Source organism: Crassostrea angulata, chromosome 3 (genome assembly GCF_025612915.1).
Source record: "Crassostrea angulata isolate pt1a10 chromosome 3, ASM2561291v2, whole genome shotgun sequence".
In the NCBI taxonomy this organism is placed as follows: domain Eukaryota; kingdom Metazoa; phylum Mollusca; class Bivalvia; order Ostreida; family Ostreidae; genus Magallana; species Magallana angulata.
Window position 1 is genome coordinate 39,955,035 of NC_069113.1, and position 15,821 is coordinate 39,970,855.

At 32.5% G+C, this 15,821-nt stretch overlaps 1 protein-coding gene across 1 annotated transcript; it reads left to right on the plus strand.

Annotated features, from left to right (window-relative positions):
• Positions 1-1,455: 1,455 nt before the first annotated feature.
• Positions 1,456-15,769, plus strand: LOC128176009 (endoplasmic reticulum lectin 1-like). The gene is made up of 14 exons (XM_052841976.1): positions 1,456-1,714; positions 4,238-4,324; positions 4,727-4,807; positions 7,694-7,771; positions 8,075-8,141; positions 10,109-10,149; positions 10,291-10,511; positions 10,741-10,855; positions 11,138-11,332; positions 12,228-12,287; positions 13,316-13,425; positions 13,810-13,887; positions 14,585-14,663; positions 14,807-15,769. The coding sequence occupies exons 1-14, from the start codon at positions 1,580-1,582 to the stop codon at positions 14,879-14,881; spliced, it is 1,422 nt and encodes a 473-aa protein (XP_052697936.1). The 5' UTR covers positions 1,456-1,579; the 3' UTR covers positions 14,882-15,769.
• Positions 15,770-15,821: the final 52 nt, after the last annotated feature.

Consider the following 15,821-nt stretch of genomic DNA (forward strand, 5'->3'; position numbering starts at 1 on the left):
GATATTGAAAAATAAGTTTTTTATATCAGAAATTCGAAGCATTCTGATATCCCCCCCCGCAAAAAAAAATTGTGATTTTTTAAATAAACCGTGAACTGATTTCCATATGAAAAAGCGCGATTTTTTTTTTAATCTAAGGAAATGATTTTTTGATATCAATTACTAATGGTTTGTATTTTCTGATATCAGATTCTTTTTATATAAAAAAAAATAGACCTAAATAAAATTAGGATGGAATAGTGAAAGCTGCTTTATAATCGGCATATTTGTAGCCCCGTTTGAAATTTGTTTCAAATCTGTAGACACATTTTAAGAATAAGAAAGTAAACTAAGTGCTATAACTGAACTCATTATGGCTATTTTGTCCATATCTATAATAATTAGCACTGCTTTGTATGCGATTTGCTGACTGAACTGAGTCTATCCAAAAAAAAAGAAGTGAAAACGATGCCTAGGGAAAATAATTGTGATGTATTATATAAAACTTCGAGAGGTGTACAGCAGTTAAGTGCTTTCAATAAAATGGCCAGAATTGTCAATTACATTTGTAAATTTCTTGCGTAAACTTTCAAATAAGAAAAAAATTATAAAACAATCAGGGCACTGTATTTTAGCGATTTTTTGGAGGGTCGGTCAGGGAAACATTCAAGTGCACTCAGTGTTTATTATGTAAAGATTATTCGCCATTTTCTTTTATTTTCCAATATCAGAAAATACGTTTTCTCATTAAAAAGAAAGATTTTGAATTTCAGATATCAAAAAATCATTCTGATAAATGTATCATGCAGAAAAGGATTTTTTATATCAATTTTTGACATCAGTAAATAGAGGTTATTCAAATTAAGAGTGTTTGAAACCAAAAGAAAAATTATTTCCTGATATCAGAAAACATGTTTGTTGATATATATAAAAAAAATCCTATGATCAGTAAATACTTAAAAAATAGTACTGTGAAAATGGCACCCGATAATTATAACCTTATAGGCATCATTTTTACTAAACCTTATATACATCACAGATTATAGGTACATATGTTTTGTATTCATCTGAGAAATAAATCTTTAAAGAAAAGTTCACATCCAGCAAACTCATTGATTTATGGTAGTGGACCGCGAAAACCCTTGGCTAGCAAAGATGACAAACTCACATTGATTCATGGTAATTTTATGCATACATATTTTTTTTTGAATTTCAAGGTGCATTTCATCTTTAAAATCTCTTATATTTCCAAACCAAGCTGGCCGTTGCCGGCGAATAGTAATTCTTGGATCCGCCCGGTGGAAATTTGCCGCGATACATAAATCAACCAACATTTGCAAGAAAAAATATAATCAAACATATGTTTATACTTATAATAAATCACTTATATCTGGAACTTCTAGCATATTTTCCTTTTTACAAAATTTAATTTTTATTTTTGACGAATCAAAATTGCATACGTTTTCGTTATTTTTGTCCGAGACTACTATATGGCGTCCTCCTTACTGTAAACGTCAAATCTTTCGAGACCAAAAACAACAAATCTTGCTATTTTGTTTCAGGGATATATGAAATGCATTTTAGACAGCTTCTGTAAAACATGAAGTATTTGTTCGTTTACCACATATGTTACAGTGTCTGTGGAACACTGTTAACTTATGCATTCAACCCCTTCATGGATCAGGATCTTCATTCAATTGATTGGGTTGGATCTAGCGAACTCGATAAAGTAGTGGTAAGCATACATTTTAGTTGAAAGATTTTGGGTTGCTTCACGGTCTTTCTTTAAATTGATATTTCATTGAAATGCATGTGGTAGTCACTATACACGTACTGTTCAAGTCGTTTAATGTAAGTTAATGCAATCTTGAATCTACCCAGAAGATCAAAGGTAATAAGCAAAAGCCGGTAGATGGTTTTTTTTTTTTTTTTAATAAAAGAAGACACTTAGAAAGGCGATGTTGGTCATGTTGATCCCCTGCGGCTAGCTTCAAACTCTCAAACTCATATCACACCTAGCAGCTATAAATTTTGAGCATGTTGGGACCAATCTGCCAAATTGGATAAAATAGCCGGTTTGGGATAAATTGCCCCAAATGGGAGACCATTTCTCGACAATACATTGTTACGTCATTTTATCAACACATAAAATTATACATGAAAAATGATGTAAAAATGTCGAGAAATGGTACTTGGTGAGAATTAGTAGCACACCAGTATAAATTATTTTGTCAAAAATGTGTCCAATCTGCATTAACAGTCTAGACGGACTCCCAAAACGGAGTCAACGGAAGTGAATTTCTGCAAGTATTTTGGACTCCGTTTTGGGAGTCTACGCATGCGCACTTTACAAAAAATGGCGATTTTTCGATGAAAACATGGGGTCCACGAGAAATCATCTTGCAAAGTGCTGCATGTGTTGGCAGACTTCTAACATGTTTTAAAAGACCCAGGATATAATTTACTATCGATCGTATTTGCACGAAATAGGTGTTTATTTGCACTTAAGAAAGTTATTTATCTCCGAAGTTGGATGTTTGGACGATGCTTAAAAAGTGATATTTTTGTGTTTTTCATGGAATTTTATCGTAACTAAAAGGTAAATTGCATTAAATTGTACTTTCTTCGTATTGTGTTACAATTTAAAGTCACCAAACACACAAATTGATAGGTGCATAAACGAAAAGGGCCCCGACTACTAACAAAAACTGGCTGCTCTAGCGATGATTAAAAACGTCTTATTTGTTTTGAAAAAATAGAATTGGTAGTTTAAAAACCTAGAAAATTAAACAAATTGTCATTCTAGATACAATTACTCTTTAAATTAAACAGGTAATTATCATCAAAACAATTATAATCGCTCGCGGCGTTTCCGATGTTAGTTAACCGTATTAAATGCATAATTATTAAAGATAATTAAGTAATTAAGCCTGAAAATGATGTAAATGAGACTATATTTCAACAAACAATGATAAATAATCATATCCAAGCATTTAATTTATTTCTAAAAAGTTATAGTTATGCGCGATCGAAGATGTGGGTGAATTTTTCATTTTAAAAATTAATCTTACGTAATACAAGTAAACAGTTATGAACTTTTGACATAAGTATGACAAATAAACGTTCAGAAATGTTTTTGAAAGTTTAAAATTAATTTTTGTCGTGTTTTTGGCCAATTTTAGAGATTTATTTAGAACTAAGGGGCATAACTCATACGTTGTTTACATTAGAAACGCCATTTTACCGCAATGCATGATGGAGCCAAAGACTCCGTTTTGGGAGTTAACTCCGTTTTGGGAGTCCCGTCTAGACTGATTAAGGTCAGGTTTGCGGCTTTCATTTTTTAGAGGTTGTACCAAAGTTACATACCATTTTGTTCACTATACTAAAGTTTTTTTTCTCATGAAATTCAAATGAATTATGCCCATCCCGTTTTATAACTACAAAAGGTCAAAGTTCATGATTTCCAATTTTGATTTTGATGAAATGTAAACAATTTCGTGAAAATATGTACATTTTATAAGTGACTATTATGGGGGTTATTTATGCTTAAAATGTTCGAAAATAATATCACTATCAATATCATGATTCACGTTTATTAATTTCTGATGAACTATCTAAAAATAGAATAAAATGCAACAAAAGTCTTAATTTTGGACTACTATTATGAAAACGAAAACATCCTATTTGAAACCTTTCCAAGTCCACAGATTTCAGGAAAAACGTATCTTAGAATATGTGTAATCTGATGTTTCTAAAACACTATTCAAAACCATATGATGCAGATTTCGTTTTCATGGAAATTGATAAAATGCTTGTGTCCTCTTATTTTTTCATTGAAGCTAAAAAAAACCGCGAAATAAAAAAAAAAACTGAAATCAATTATGACGTCATATAAATTTTTACGTCATAACTGAAATAAAGGGTAGTTGGTGTTACGTCACAATGAAAATGTGTGAGTTATCTCCCTGTAACCGCAAACCTTACCTTAAAATAGATGAATTGTAACAACTTTTGGTTAACAAGTTTTTTGCAACCCTAGTGTTACAGAGATTTATCTAGCTCTCAGTATATCCAAACCTTCTTGGGGATCAATCTGACAAACTATCGGCTTATAGATAAAAAGTTGTTACATTTGATGTGATTTAATGCAGATTTATTTTAAAAAATAACCAAATCAAAAATTAAATTTTTTTAAATTTAATACTGCACTTCATAATAATAATATTGACAATTTGTACATTTTTTTTTATTAAAGCCAGGAGACAATGTAATTGTGATGAAAACAGTGTCTAATGAAAAGTACACGTGTGTTTTACCAGAGAATCCGGATTCAAGAGATGAGGTGTGTAAAAAACATCTATTTTATTTTAAAGTATAGTACATATCATCGTCGGATACCCACGGGTGATCAAATCTTTTACTTACTGATAAGTAAAAGACGCGATCACCTGTGGGTATCCGACGATGAGTACATATGTCCATTGTTGCATGCATCAGAATTCATGTGAAGCCAGGGTGAACCCCAGATCATGTAATCATCAATGCATGTATCACCCAATTTTAAACTTGGAAAAAGAAATTTAATTGATCATTAAAAATTTGACCAATTCTTAATTGGATTGCTGGTTCAAACAGCGAGGGAGAATTAAGCGAAAATATAATGATTTGCTGAGAGGGGTGAATGGTGATGAATCTTGTATCAAGTACTGTGTACAAAACTTAATCCCTTTTCCTCCACATACAGGAATTGAGAAGAAAGTATGAAGGGCCTAGCCCAGATGCATTGATGGACAAATTGTTCCAACAAAACTCCTGTTCATATCGGGTAAAACCTTCTATTACTTGATAACAATTAAAATCTGTTTTATTAAATGCCAATTTGATGAAAAATGTTGTAAACAGTAAATAATGCATAATGACGTCCTACGTATAATTCATGTCTTAATCAAATGACGATTTTCACATCCAATGAATTTACCTTCTGTAATCATTTTTGAATTATTTTTAGATTTTAAACCATGTTGTATTACTGGTACATGTTTTTTAGCTCACCTGAACCGAAGGTTCAAGTGAGCTTTTCTAATCACCCGTTGTCCGTCGTCCGTCCGTCCGTCTGTCTGTCTGTCCGTCCGTCTGTAAACTTTTCACATTTTCAACTTCTTCTCAAAAACCACTGGGCCAAATTTAACCAAATTTGGTACAAAGCATCCTTATGGAAAGGGGGTTATAAATTGTAAAAATAAAGGGCACAGCCCTTTTCAAAAGGGAGATAATTGCGAAACAGTAAGTATAGGGTGCATGTCTTTAAAAATCTTCTTCTCAAGAACCACTGCACCAGAAACGCCAATATTTACACAAAAGCTTTTATATATAGTGAAGATTCTAAATTGTAAAAATCGTGACCCTCGGACCAAAACTGGGGCCCCAGGCGGGGTTCAAAGTTTAACATAGAAATACATAGGAAAATGTTTTAAAAATCTTCTTCTCAAGAACCACTGCACCAGAAATGCCAATATTTACACAAAAACTTGTATATATAGTGAAGATTCTAAATTGTAAAAATCGTGACCCTCGGACCAAAACGGGGGCCCCAGGCGGGGTTCAAAGTTTAACATAGAAATACATAGGAAAATGTTTAAAAAATCTTCTTCTCAAGAACCACTGCACCAGAAATGCCAATATTTACACATAAGCTTGTATACATAGTGAAGATTCTAAATTGTAAAAATCGTGACCCTCGGACCAAAACTGGGGCCCCAGGCGGGGTTCAAATTTAACATAGATATACCTTAGGAAAATGTTTAAAAAATCTTCTTCTCAAGAACCACTGCACCAGAAATGCCAATATTTACACAAAAGCTTGTATATATAGTGAAGATTCTAAATTGTAACAATCGTGACCCTCGGACCAAAACTGGGGCCCCAGGCGGGGTTCAAAGTTTAACATAGATATACCTTAGGAAAATGTTTAAAAAATCTTCTTCTCAAGAACCACTGCACCAGAAATGCCAATATTTACACAAAAGCTTGTATGTATAATGAAGATTCTAAATTGTAGAAATCGTGACCCTCAAATCAAAACTGCAGCCCCAGGCGGGGTTCAAAGTTTAACATAGAACTACATATGAAAAATGTTTAAAAATTTTCTTCTCAAAAACCACTTCACCAAAAATGCCAATACATACACAAACGGTTGTATATATAGTGAAGATTGTAAAAATTGTGACCCCTGAATAAAAAGTGGGCCCCCAGTAGGGGTTTAGATTTTAACATATATAGGAAAATGTTTAAAAATCTTCTTCTCAAGAACTATAGTGCAACTGTTTGGGATATTACTATGCATACATGTACATCCTTAAATAATGTAGATTCAAAAAATTGTAACTCCCGGACAATTGATGGGCACCAAGAGGGGTTCAAAATTTAAACATTTTAAAAAACATAAAGGAAAAGTTTAAAAATTTTCTTCTCAAGAACTACAATGTTTTAGTTTGTGGAATTTCTATGCCTTCGCTCATGTAGATTCCTAATTGGTAAAATCGTGACCCCCGGACCAATACTGGGGCCCCAAGATGGGGTCAAAGTTTATTATAGAAATATAAAGGTAACGTTAGAATATCTTCTTCTCGAGAACTACAATGCCTCAATTTGTGAGATTACTATCATGCATACAACCTTGGATAATGAAGGTTCGACAGTTTTAAAATAGTGACCCCTGGACTAATACTAGGGACCCAAGATGGGTTTAAAGTTAAATGTAGAAGTACCGGTATATATGGAAAATGTTTAAAAATCTTCTTTTCGAGAACTACAATGCATCAATTTGTCAGATAACTACGTAAGCACCCTCAAATAGTGTAGATTCGAAATTATAAAAGCTGTGACCTCAATCTAATACTGGGGCCCCAAGAGGTGTTCAAAGTTTAGCATAGAAATATAGAGGGAAAATGTTGAAAAATCTTTTTCTAGGGAACTATAATGCTTCAGCTTGTGAGATAACTATGCAAGCATCCTTAAATAATGTAGATTCCAAATAATTAAAACTTTAGCCCTGGACTAATACTGTGGCCCCAAGAGGGGTTCAAAGTTTAACATAGAAAGATATATTGAAAATGTTTTTAAAAAGTTTTTCTCGAGAACTATAATGCTACAGTTTGTGAGATTATTATGCAAGGATCCTCAAATTGTGTAAACTCTAATGTAGTGGAACCAAGAGTTATCTTTCTTGATGTTCTGTACAGTCTGAGAGTTATTTCTCTTGAAGTGGAACTCTGCTACGTTCAGTTTTTCAGGTTGTGTACGTGCGGTCCTACCGCAGTGCTACACATTTTCATTCCTTTGTTACTGTTTATGTTGTTCAAGCCAACCATAAACCTCGGACCATAACTGGGTCCCCAGAAAGGGGTTCAATGTTTAAAACAGAAAAAGCATATGCTTCGAAATGTAATGTTACAAGGAACTGCTGTTCAGGTGAGCGATGTGGCCCATGGGCCTCTTGTTTGTACATGTACCTTCTTGGCATTTCTCATGTATTTTTGTATACAGCCATATGGCTTTTTGGGATATAGCCATTAGACATTTCTCCATTTTTAATGAGTAAGGCAAAATCAAAACTTGAGTGAAATAGATGTCATTTAACATAAATTCTTGATCTTTTCATGTCATAGGACTTTCAATATCCAAAAATAAGCAATTGTTGTTTCTTTACTAGATTGAGAGCTACTGGACATATGAGCTATGCCATGGGAGGTATTTAAGACAGTATCATGAAGAGAAAGAAATGAGTGCTGTAAGTTCAAGCAATCTGCATATAAAGATATATCTTGATTAAAGGGAATACACATGTATGGTAAAAAAGCCTCATTAAAAAAAAAACATAAAAAAGCTACACCCTTTGGGAAAGTATGTTTGATTCAAATTTGTATCTCATGTGTATAACTTGAATTGTAATATATTTAAACAAGGATAAATGACAACTGAAAACTGGGAGTCATATTGACTGTATATATTTGACAGTATCAATTTCTTATTACCTAATGTATTTACCTTTATTTTTTTGGCTTTATTTTACTTTTTGGTTTTTTTTCTTCAGAAAAAGCCAAAAGGACAAGAATATTATCTTGGCTATTTTGGACAATATAAGCCTACAAAAGGACAAGGTAAAATTATTTTTGAATTTGCTACTAATTTAGGAAATGTCAATTTAACCAAGAACTACGGTACCTTATTTTAATACCCCCGCAAACAAAGTTTGGGTGGTTATAAGGGAATCACCTTGTCCATCCCTCTGTCTGTCTGTCCAAATTTGTGTCCGGTCCATATCTTTCTTATGGAGAAACATTGGAAGTTCTTACTTCACCCAAAGATTGCATATGACCAAAGGGCGTGTCATGACCTTGAACCAAAGTCATTTGGGCAAGGTCAAGGTCACTGGCAGAAAAATTGCAAAATTTGTGTCCGGTCAACATCTTTCTTTTGGAGAAACATTGGAAGTTCTTACTTCACACAAAGATTGACTGTGTCATGACCTTGACTCAAGGTCATTCCGGCAAGGTCAAGTTAACTGGCAGAAAAAGTGCAAAATTTGTGTCTGGTATATATCTTTCTTATTGAGAAACATTGGAAACTCTTACTTCACACAAAGATTGCATCTGACCTAAGGGTGTATCATGACCTTGAACCAAAGTCATTTGGGCAAGGTCACTGGTAGAAAAATTGCAAAATTTGTGTCTGGTCCATATCTTTCTTATGGAGAAACAATGGAAGTTCTTACTTCACACTAAGATTGCTTCTGACCTAAGGGTATATAATGACCTTGACCCAAAGTCATTTGGGCAAGGTCATGGTCACTGGCAGAAAAAGTGCAATCTTCTTGTCCGATCCATATCTTTCTTATGGAGAAGCATTGAATATTCTTACTTCACACAAAGATTGCTTCTGACCTAAGGGTGTGTCATGACCATGACCCAAGGTTATTTGGTCAAGGTCATTGGCAGAAAAATGCAAAATTCATGTCTGATCCATATATTTCTTATGGACAAATATTGGAAGTTCTTAATTCACATAAATATTGCTAATAACCTAATGGTGTGTCATGACCTTGACCCAAGGTCAATTGGGGAAGTTCAAGGTCATTGTTTAAAAAATGCTTAATTCCTGTCTGTGTCATGTCTTGTATTAATGGAAATAATTAGAAGCTAAAATTTGACAAAAAGACTTGCTTGTCTCAGGTCACATAAAATTATTACTTAGATTCTCATCCCCTTCTTGCTGAAAATGGCCAGCCCCGATGTATTTTTTTTTTGGGACAAAAAATGTGTGGGGGAAAAAATAAAAAATTCTGGAAAAAAATCAGGCTCAGTATACCAATAATTCAAAATGTTTATATTAAATGGCTGCTTGACATGTGGAATTTTGTTTGATTCGAGTCATGTTTGTTAAACTTAAGGATGCAAATGTCCTCATGCATTAACAGTTAACTTGAAATAAAATGGAATTTAAAGAATAGAAATTTGTTTGTGTACTCATTTTAGCATTAAAAGTTTTAAAAAAAAGAGCAGTTGTTATTTATAAAAAATGGATGGTGAAATAGATTCATCAAATATTTTCTATAATAGAAAAAATACATGAGTTTTCAGAATACATGATTTTTTCTTAGTGGGGGTATCAATTGTGAGCTTACTCACAGTACCTCTAGTTCATATTAAAAAAGCATGCTATTTTCTAAAATTTAGTTCATAGATTTCAATACAACTAATGTACATGTACACAGAGACGTAAATAACAGAGATTGGCTACTCCGCCATTAGCGTGTTTTACTTTAAGAACTACATATTAATAAATTAATATAATGTTTATAAGACAAACTCATGAAAATATAATACTATGATTTTTTTGCTACTAGGATTTAATAGCTGTTTTTATTTCAATATATTTGTTTATTAGAAAGATATACTGATTTAAACTGGGAACACTTTACAATAGGGACGGCAGGATTTGGCGAGATTTCAATCAGTTGCCAACCTCTGTTATTTATGTCTCTGATGTACCTCAGTTATAATGGGTTGACTAATTACCGGTAAACAGTTTTAAACATGTACATGTAATATCTGCATTTGTCCCCTAGATTTAATGAAGGAGTTGGAGGAAAAATTGAAACCTCAGGAAGTAAGACATTTTGAATTACCGGTAAAAAAAACTTTTAATGAAATAAGAAAAATTTGAGAAGTGCACATAAATTGATAAAAAGGATTTTCCATGTGTTTAAAAATAAAATAACTTGACTATGGCCCTAATCAATTATTTTAGATCAAAAGTAAACGGATAGATGATATTGAGTTGCCCTACTATGAAGTAAACATGACCCAAGGAACAGAGTGTGACCTGAATAAGCAACCCCGACAAGTCCGAATTCTGTACATCTGTCAGCCTGACGGGCGTGGGGAAATATACGAGCTGAAAGAAACGTCAACCTGTGAATATGAAGTGTTGGTGCTAACATCTGTATTGTGTGAAAATCCAAAGTTCAAGTAAGTGTACCTTTTTTTTTTATCTTGCTTAATTTGAGAATTCTTTTATATTCCTGCTTTTTCTTATTTTATTAAATCCTGAACCTCAATTAAATTTTTAAAACATCAGAAATTGATTGGGGTTGTTTTTTTCATGTTTAAAGAAAAATTAAATGTGTAACAATAAGAAATTTGCTTAATTAAAATGCCCTCATTTTGAAAAAAACAAAAAACCCAACTTTGTTTGTAGACCAAAGAATCCTCCTGTCTCTAAAATAGCTTGTCATGCTATGGATGGCTCACCTGCTCGGCCGAGGGATCTAGACAGTGACTTCCAAAAACACCCTTATGCCAAATCTTACACTGTAAGTGATCCAGAATCTTTAAAAGTTAGCATGATACACATCATCTTTATATAAAGTCAAAGGTTTTTTAAAGACACTGTTTAGGGAATATAATGTTTTGAAACCTTTGGCTAGAAAATATGGATACACATCAATGTATAACTATACATCCCTCATGATTTGCAGCTGATCAGCTCTAGTTTTGAGGAGATATTTTTTATTCAGGTAAAAATATCACAGAATGCCATGACTATATTCATTAACGTGATAAGATACTGTCATGATCATGATTTTGATTAACAGGTAAAAATAAATCTAAATGAGGACATTGCAGAAGAAGAAGAGGAAGAAGAAGAAGAGGAGGAGGAGGCCGTTCCAAAAATCCCGCCCACAAGGAAAGAGCCTCCTCCTCCAAAACCAGTGGACACCACCCTGTCTTCCACTACAGACAACCAGGTGCTAAGGGACTTCTTGTCAGGGGACCACTGTCTGCAAGGAGTGAGTGATTACCATGCTAACTGTGGGTTTTAAACTTGGTTTTCCAAAGGAAAAATCCTGTTATTGAAATCATTTTGATGAAAATGGCAAGCAATTAGGCGGGCGGGCAGGCGGTTGCCAAAAGGGTACACTTATTGTACAGATAACTCCTCCTACAGTTTCAAGTTAGGAAGTAATTGTTTTGTATATCAGTTGTTCTTATATTAGAGATGTGCATATTTCTTGGATTTTGATTTTTGATAATTTATGAAAAAAATACCAGCTATTTAACTTTTTTTGCATAACATTGCATATAGGGTACCCCAATTGAACGGATAACTCATCCTACAGTTTGCAAGTTAGGAAGTTACTGATTTGCGAATTACTTGCACATATGTTAGTGATGTGCATATTACTTGAATTAAAATATTTGATAATTAATAAATAAAATACCAGCTGTTGAACAAAATATTGCATATAGAGTACCCCAATTCTCTGAATAAGTAGTGTTCATCAATTCAGGGTTCACAAATGGATTATGGATACTGTTCATACAAATGAAAAGCTGGTTTGCTGTCACATTGGCAGCTTTTCTCTTGTTTTTCTTGGTTTAGGACATTTACCTGGTATATGTGTTGCCAAGGAAGAGATTTAAATCCCTTTACAGTTACAATGTACTTGAAATTATTTATAGCTGAAATTTAAAAAGGGGGATATCCCTTTAAATTTCAGCTATGAATATTTTCAAGTTTAAAGCATTTTACTAGAAATCACATTGATACATCGTATACAATGTATTTGAAAAAGGAGATAATTTTCAAAAGTTAATTTTCTTTACACTGTGTCCAGTTTTCTTTGCTGCAAATCAAAGCTACATGTATATCTACATGTATAAATCTCTGTTGTTTCTTTTTAGGGAACAGGTTGGTGGAAACATGAGTTTTGTTTTGGAAAGTATGCAAGACAGTTTCATGATGTAAGTTTTGAATTCATAATTTAATGTGCACATTTTAATGTATTCATTTTTAGCTCACCTAAGCCAAAGGATCAAGTGAGCTTTTCTGATAAAGATTTGTCCCTTGTCTATCGTTGTTGTTGTCATTGTCAAAAATCTGCACATTTTCATCTTCGTCACCAGAACCACTGGGCTGATTTCAAATAAACTTGGCATAAACCATCACTAAGTGAATGGGATTCAAGTTTGTTCAAATAAAGGGCCGCACCCTCTTTAAATGGGAGATAATTTAGAATTATTGAAAATTTGTTGGTATTTTTAAATTTTTTTCTCAAAAAAACCATTTGGCAAGGAAAACTCAAATTGGTGTGGAAGCATTCTCAGAAAGTGTAGAATAAGTTTGTTCAAATCATGGTCCCTGGGAGTTTCAAAACATAGTAATATATGAAAAAAATCTTTTTAAAATCTTCTCAAAAAACCATTTGGCCAGAAAAGTTCAAAATTTGTGTAGAAGCATTCCCAGGTAGTGTAGAATAAGTTTGTTGAAATCATGGTCCCTGGGAGTTTCAAAACATGGTCCCTGGGGGTAGGATGGGGCCACAATGGGGGAATGTCAAATTTATACACATGAAGATATAGAGAAAAATCTTTAAAAATCTTCTTGATTACCAATCAGCCCAAAAAACTGAAACTTCTGTAAAAGCACAGGTTGTGCACATCTAAGTTTGATCAAACCATCATTCCCTGGAGAAAAGTTAGATCATGAGGGGAGGGGGTGGTTGGGGGTTAAATAGGAATAGAGGAAGATCTTCTCATAAATACTGAAACAACAAAAGGGACTTGGTATTTACCATAAAGACATGTGGATAAAAAATGGCAGATTTTTAAAACTTTTTATGCAAGATCTACTGTATACTTAACATAAAAGACTGGTTTTATTCTTTACAATATAGGTGGGGTATTTTATCAAACCTGAATTTTGCAAAATAAAATGTAGTTTGTTTAAATCAAGATAAATGAAGTCTATAATGGCTATTTTATTTAAACAGGATCCAGAGGGGAGAACAGTTATTTACCTTGGACAATGGAATGAGAAGAAACATTTAGAATGGGTGTCAAAAAATCCTTCAAAGATGCCTAAAGAAAAAGGCAAAAGGAAGTAAGGAACTTTTCAAATCTTCCGGCTTCATATAGAAGTATTGTCCTACAGATACATTTATATGTGTATTTATTCTTTGGTTATCAAAGTTGTCTCTAAAAATTGAAGTAGAAGGGAGAAATAAAAAAGTAGAAGGGGTTCTGGGGGTCTAGCTTATAGCTAGATTGTGTTTGAAATGCAATAATAGCCGTGTAATAACGTCACTTTGGGTGGGGAAATTCCCCGCCTCCCGGGTCTTAGAGACAACCCTGGGTTATATTGACTATAATTAAGAAATAATGCTTGTTTTACAAGGATTGTATAGGTCTGTATATTACCGGTAAGATGTTTTCAGTACTAAATTTTAAATGTGCTGATACATGGTGTAATTTGCTTTACAACTAGATCCCTGTCTTTTCTGTATACTGATGGTGACCAGTGTGAGCTCACAGGGAAAACACGAATAGCAGAAGTTAGATTAAAGTAAGTGGTCTTCTCTCTACAATGTGTTAATCATTCAATTATTGTCTTTTCTTTACAATATGTTAATCATTCAATTATTGTCTTTTCTTTACAATATGTTAATTATTCAATTATTGTCTTTTCTTTACAATATGTTAATTATTCAATTATTGTCTTTTCTTTACAATATGTTAATCATTCAATTATTGTCTTTTCTTTACAATATGTTAATCATCCAATTATTGTCTTTTCTTTACAATATTATAATCATTCAATTATTGTCTTTTCTTTACAATATGTTAATCATTCAATTATTGTCTTTTCTTTACAATATGTTAATTATTCAATTATTGTCTTTTCTTTACAATATGTTAATCATTCAATTATTGTCTTTTCTTTACAATATGTTAATCATCCAATTATTGTCTTTTCTTTACAATATTATAATCATTCAATTATTGTCTTTTCTTTACAATATGTTAATCATTCAATTATTGTCTTCTCTTTACAATATGTTAATCATTCAATTATTGAAATCCTCTCTCTTTAAAATTATTTCATTAATTTGAAAATACACTATTTACTTGTACTTTTAAAGAACATTGAAGATTTTAAAAAATAATTTTGTAAAATGTTATTTCTGTTCTAATTTGATAATATTTAAAGAACATGCACTAGTAAGATAAGAAATTTTATTACGAGGATTTTCTTTTTTCAGATGTGTAGAAAATAATGCATCACCACATTCTGTATCTATATATCTCATTGAGCCTAAAACATGTGAATACATCATGGGAGTAAGTCAAATTTGTTTTATAAATAGAGTGCAATTTAGAACAAACCACTAGTAGTTTTTGTTTTGTTTTGAAGAATGAATATATCAGAATTCAGCAGACTGTGAAACTGCAAACTTACATTTTCATTCTATTTCTATTTCCAGATCGAGTCGCCATTATTTTGTTCAATTTTAGACAGAGCTGATGAATATGGTATTATAAAGGACACAAAAGTTTGATAAGAACTTTGGAAAGAAATGAAATCCAGGAAGTCTTTCATGTGATACATGTGACTGTGTGTTTGTGTGTAAATGGTGGGTTGTCATGATTGCGGACTATTTGTTTTATCCAACACACTTAATGTTTCGAAGCTTCTGAGTAACGGTACTCTCTTTACATGGTTTATAGCTTTTATGATCGTGGGCGTAAACGAATGCTGTAATATTTAGATGTGTTTAGTTGTATGCAGCTTTCCTGTCAATACAGTCATTTGCAATGGACAAACAGAGGGTCGGTCATATTTTTACCTCTTTCATTGCAAGTCATAGCAAAGACAAATGAGCATATAGAAGCAAGGTTGGTCACACTTGATCGCTTTACTTTAAAATGTCTAGTTCATTAAAGTATCGGTATACTGTAAGTTTTATTTGTAGTCAATGTACAAAAAGACGGGGAATTTAATTTGATGGTAAATAAGATATTCTGTTTCTTGTTGACTGTTCAGATTTTATGTTGATTTGTGTTTAATATTTTATTTTCCTGTACACAAATATTATTTACTCTCGTCAGTTTTGATATTGGAACTATGCAAAGATTTTATATGTTGATGGTGCAATTTTATTGTTGTCAAGTATGCAGAGGATGTTCATATACCGTACATGAATCAGAATTACTTATTAAAAAGTTTTAAAACAAGAAAACTAATGAACTTGTGCAGGTAACATAATCATTATCTTGTCTAAATTTGAAATTCATAAAGCGTTTTTCTTCAAATATTTTATACAGATTAACTCTCTCAGTAATAATAATTGTTGGCTATTCATGTACATGCACATACACCTCTACATACATTTTCTTGATTACAGTTTAATTTGTTGAATATCCAAAATAAAGATTCACTAAACATATTGACCTTTTCTTTTTTAAATACACCAGTGGAAATTATCTTGAGACTTTTTA

Excerpts from the sequence above, each read along its gene's own strand:
- LOC128176009 (XM_052841976.1), top strand. The coding sequence starts at position 1,580 with ATGAAGTATTTGTTCGTTTACCACATATGTTACAGTGTCTGTGGAACA. Across the intron at positions 10,512-10,740 it reads TGTGAAAATCCAAAGTTCAA|ACCAAAGAATCCTCCTGTCT; the intron begins GTAAGTGTACCT and ends CTTTGTTTGTAG. Across the intron at positions 10,856-11,137 it reads CTTATGCCAAATCTTACACT|GTAAAAATAAATCTAAATGA; the intron begins GTAAGTGATCCA and ends TTTGATTAACAG.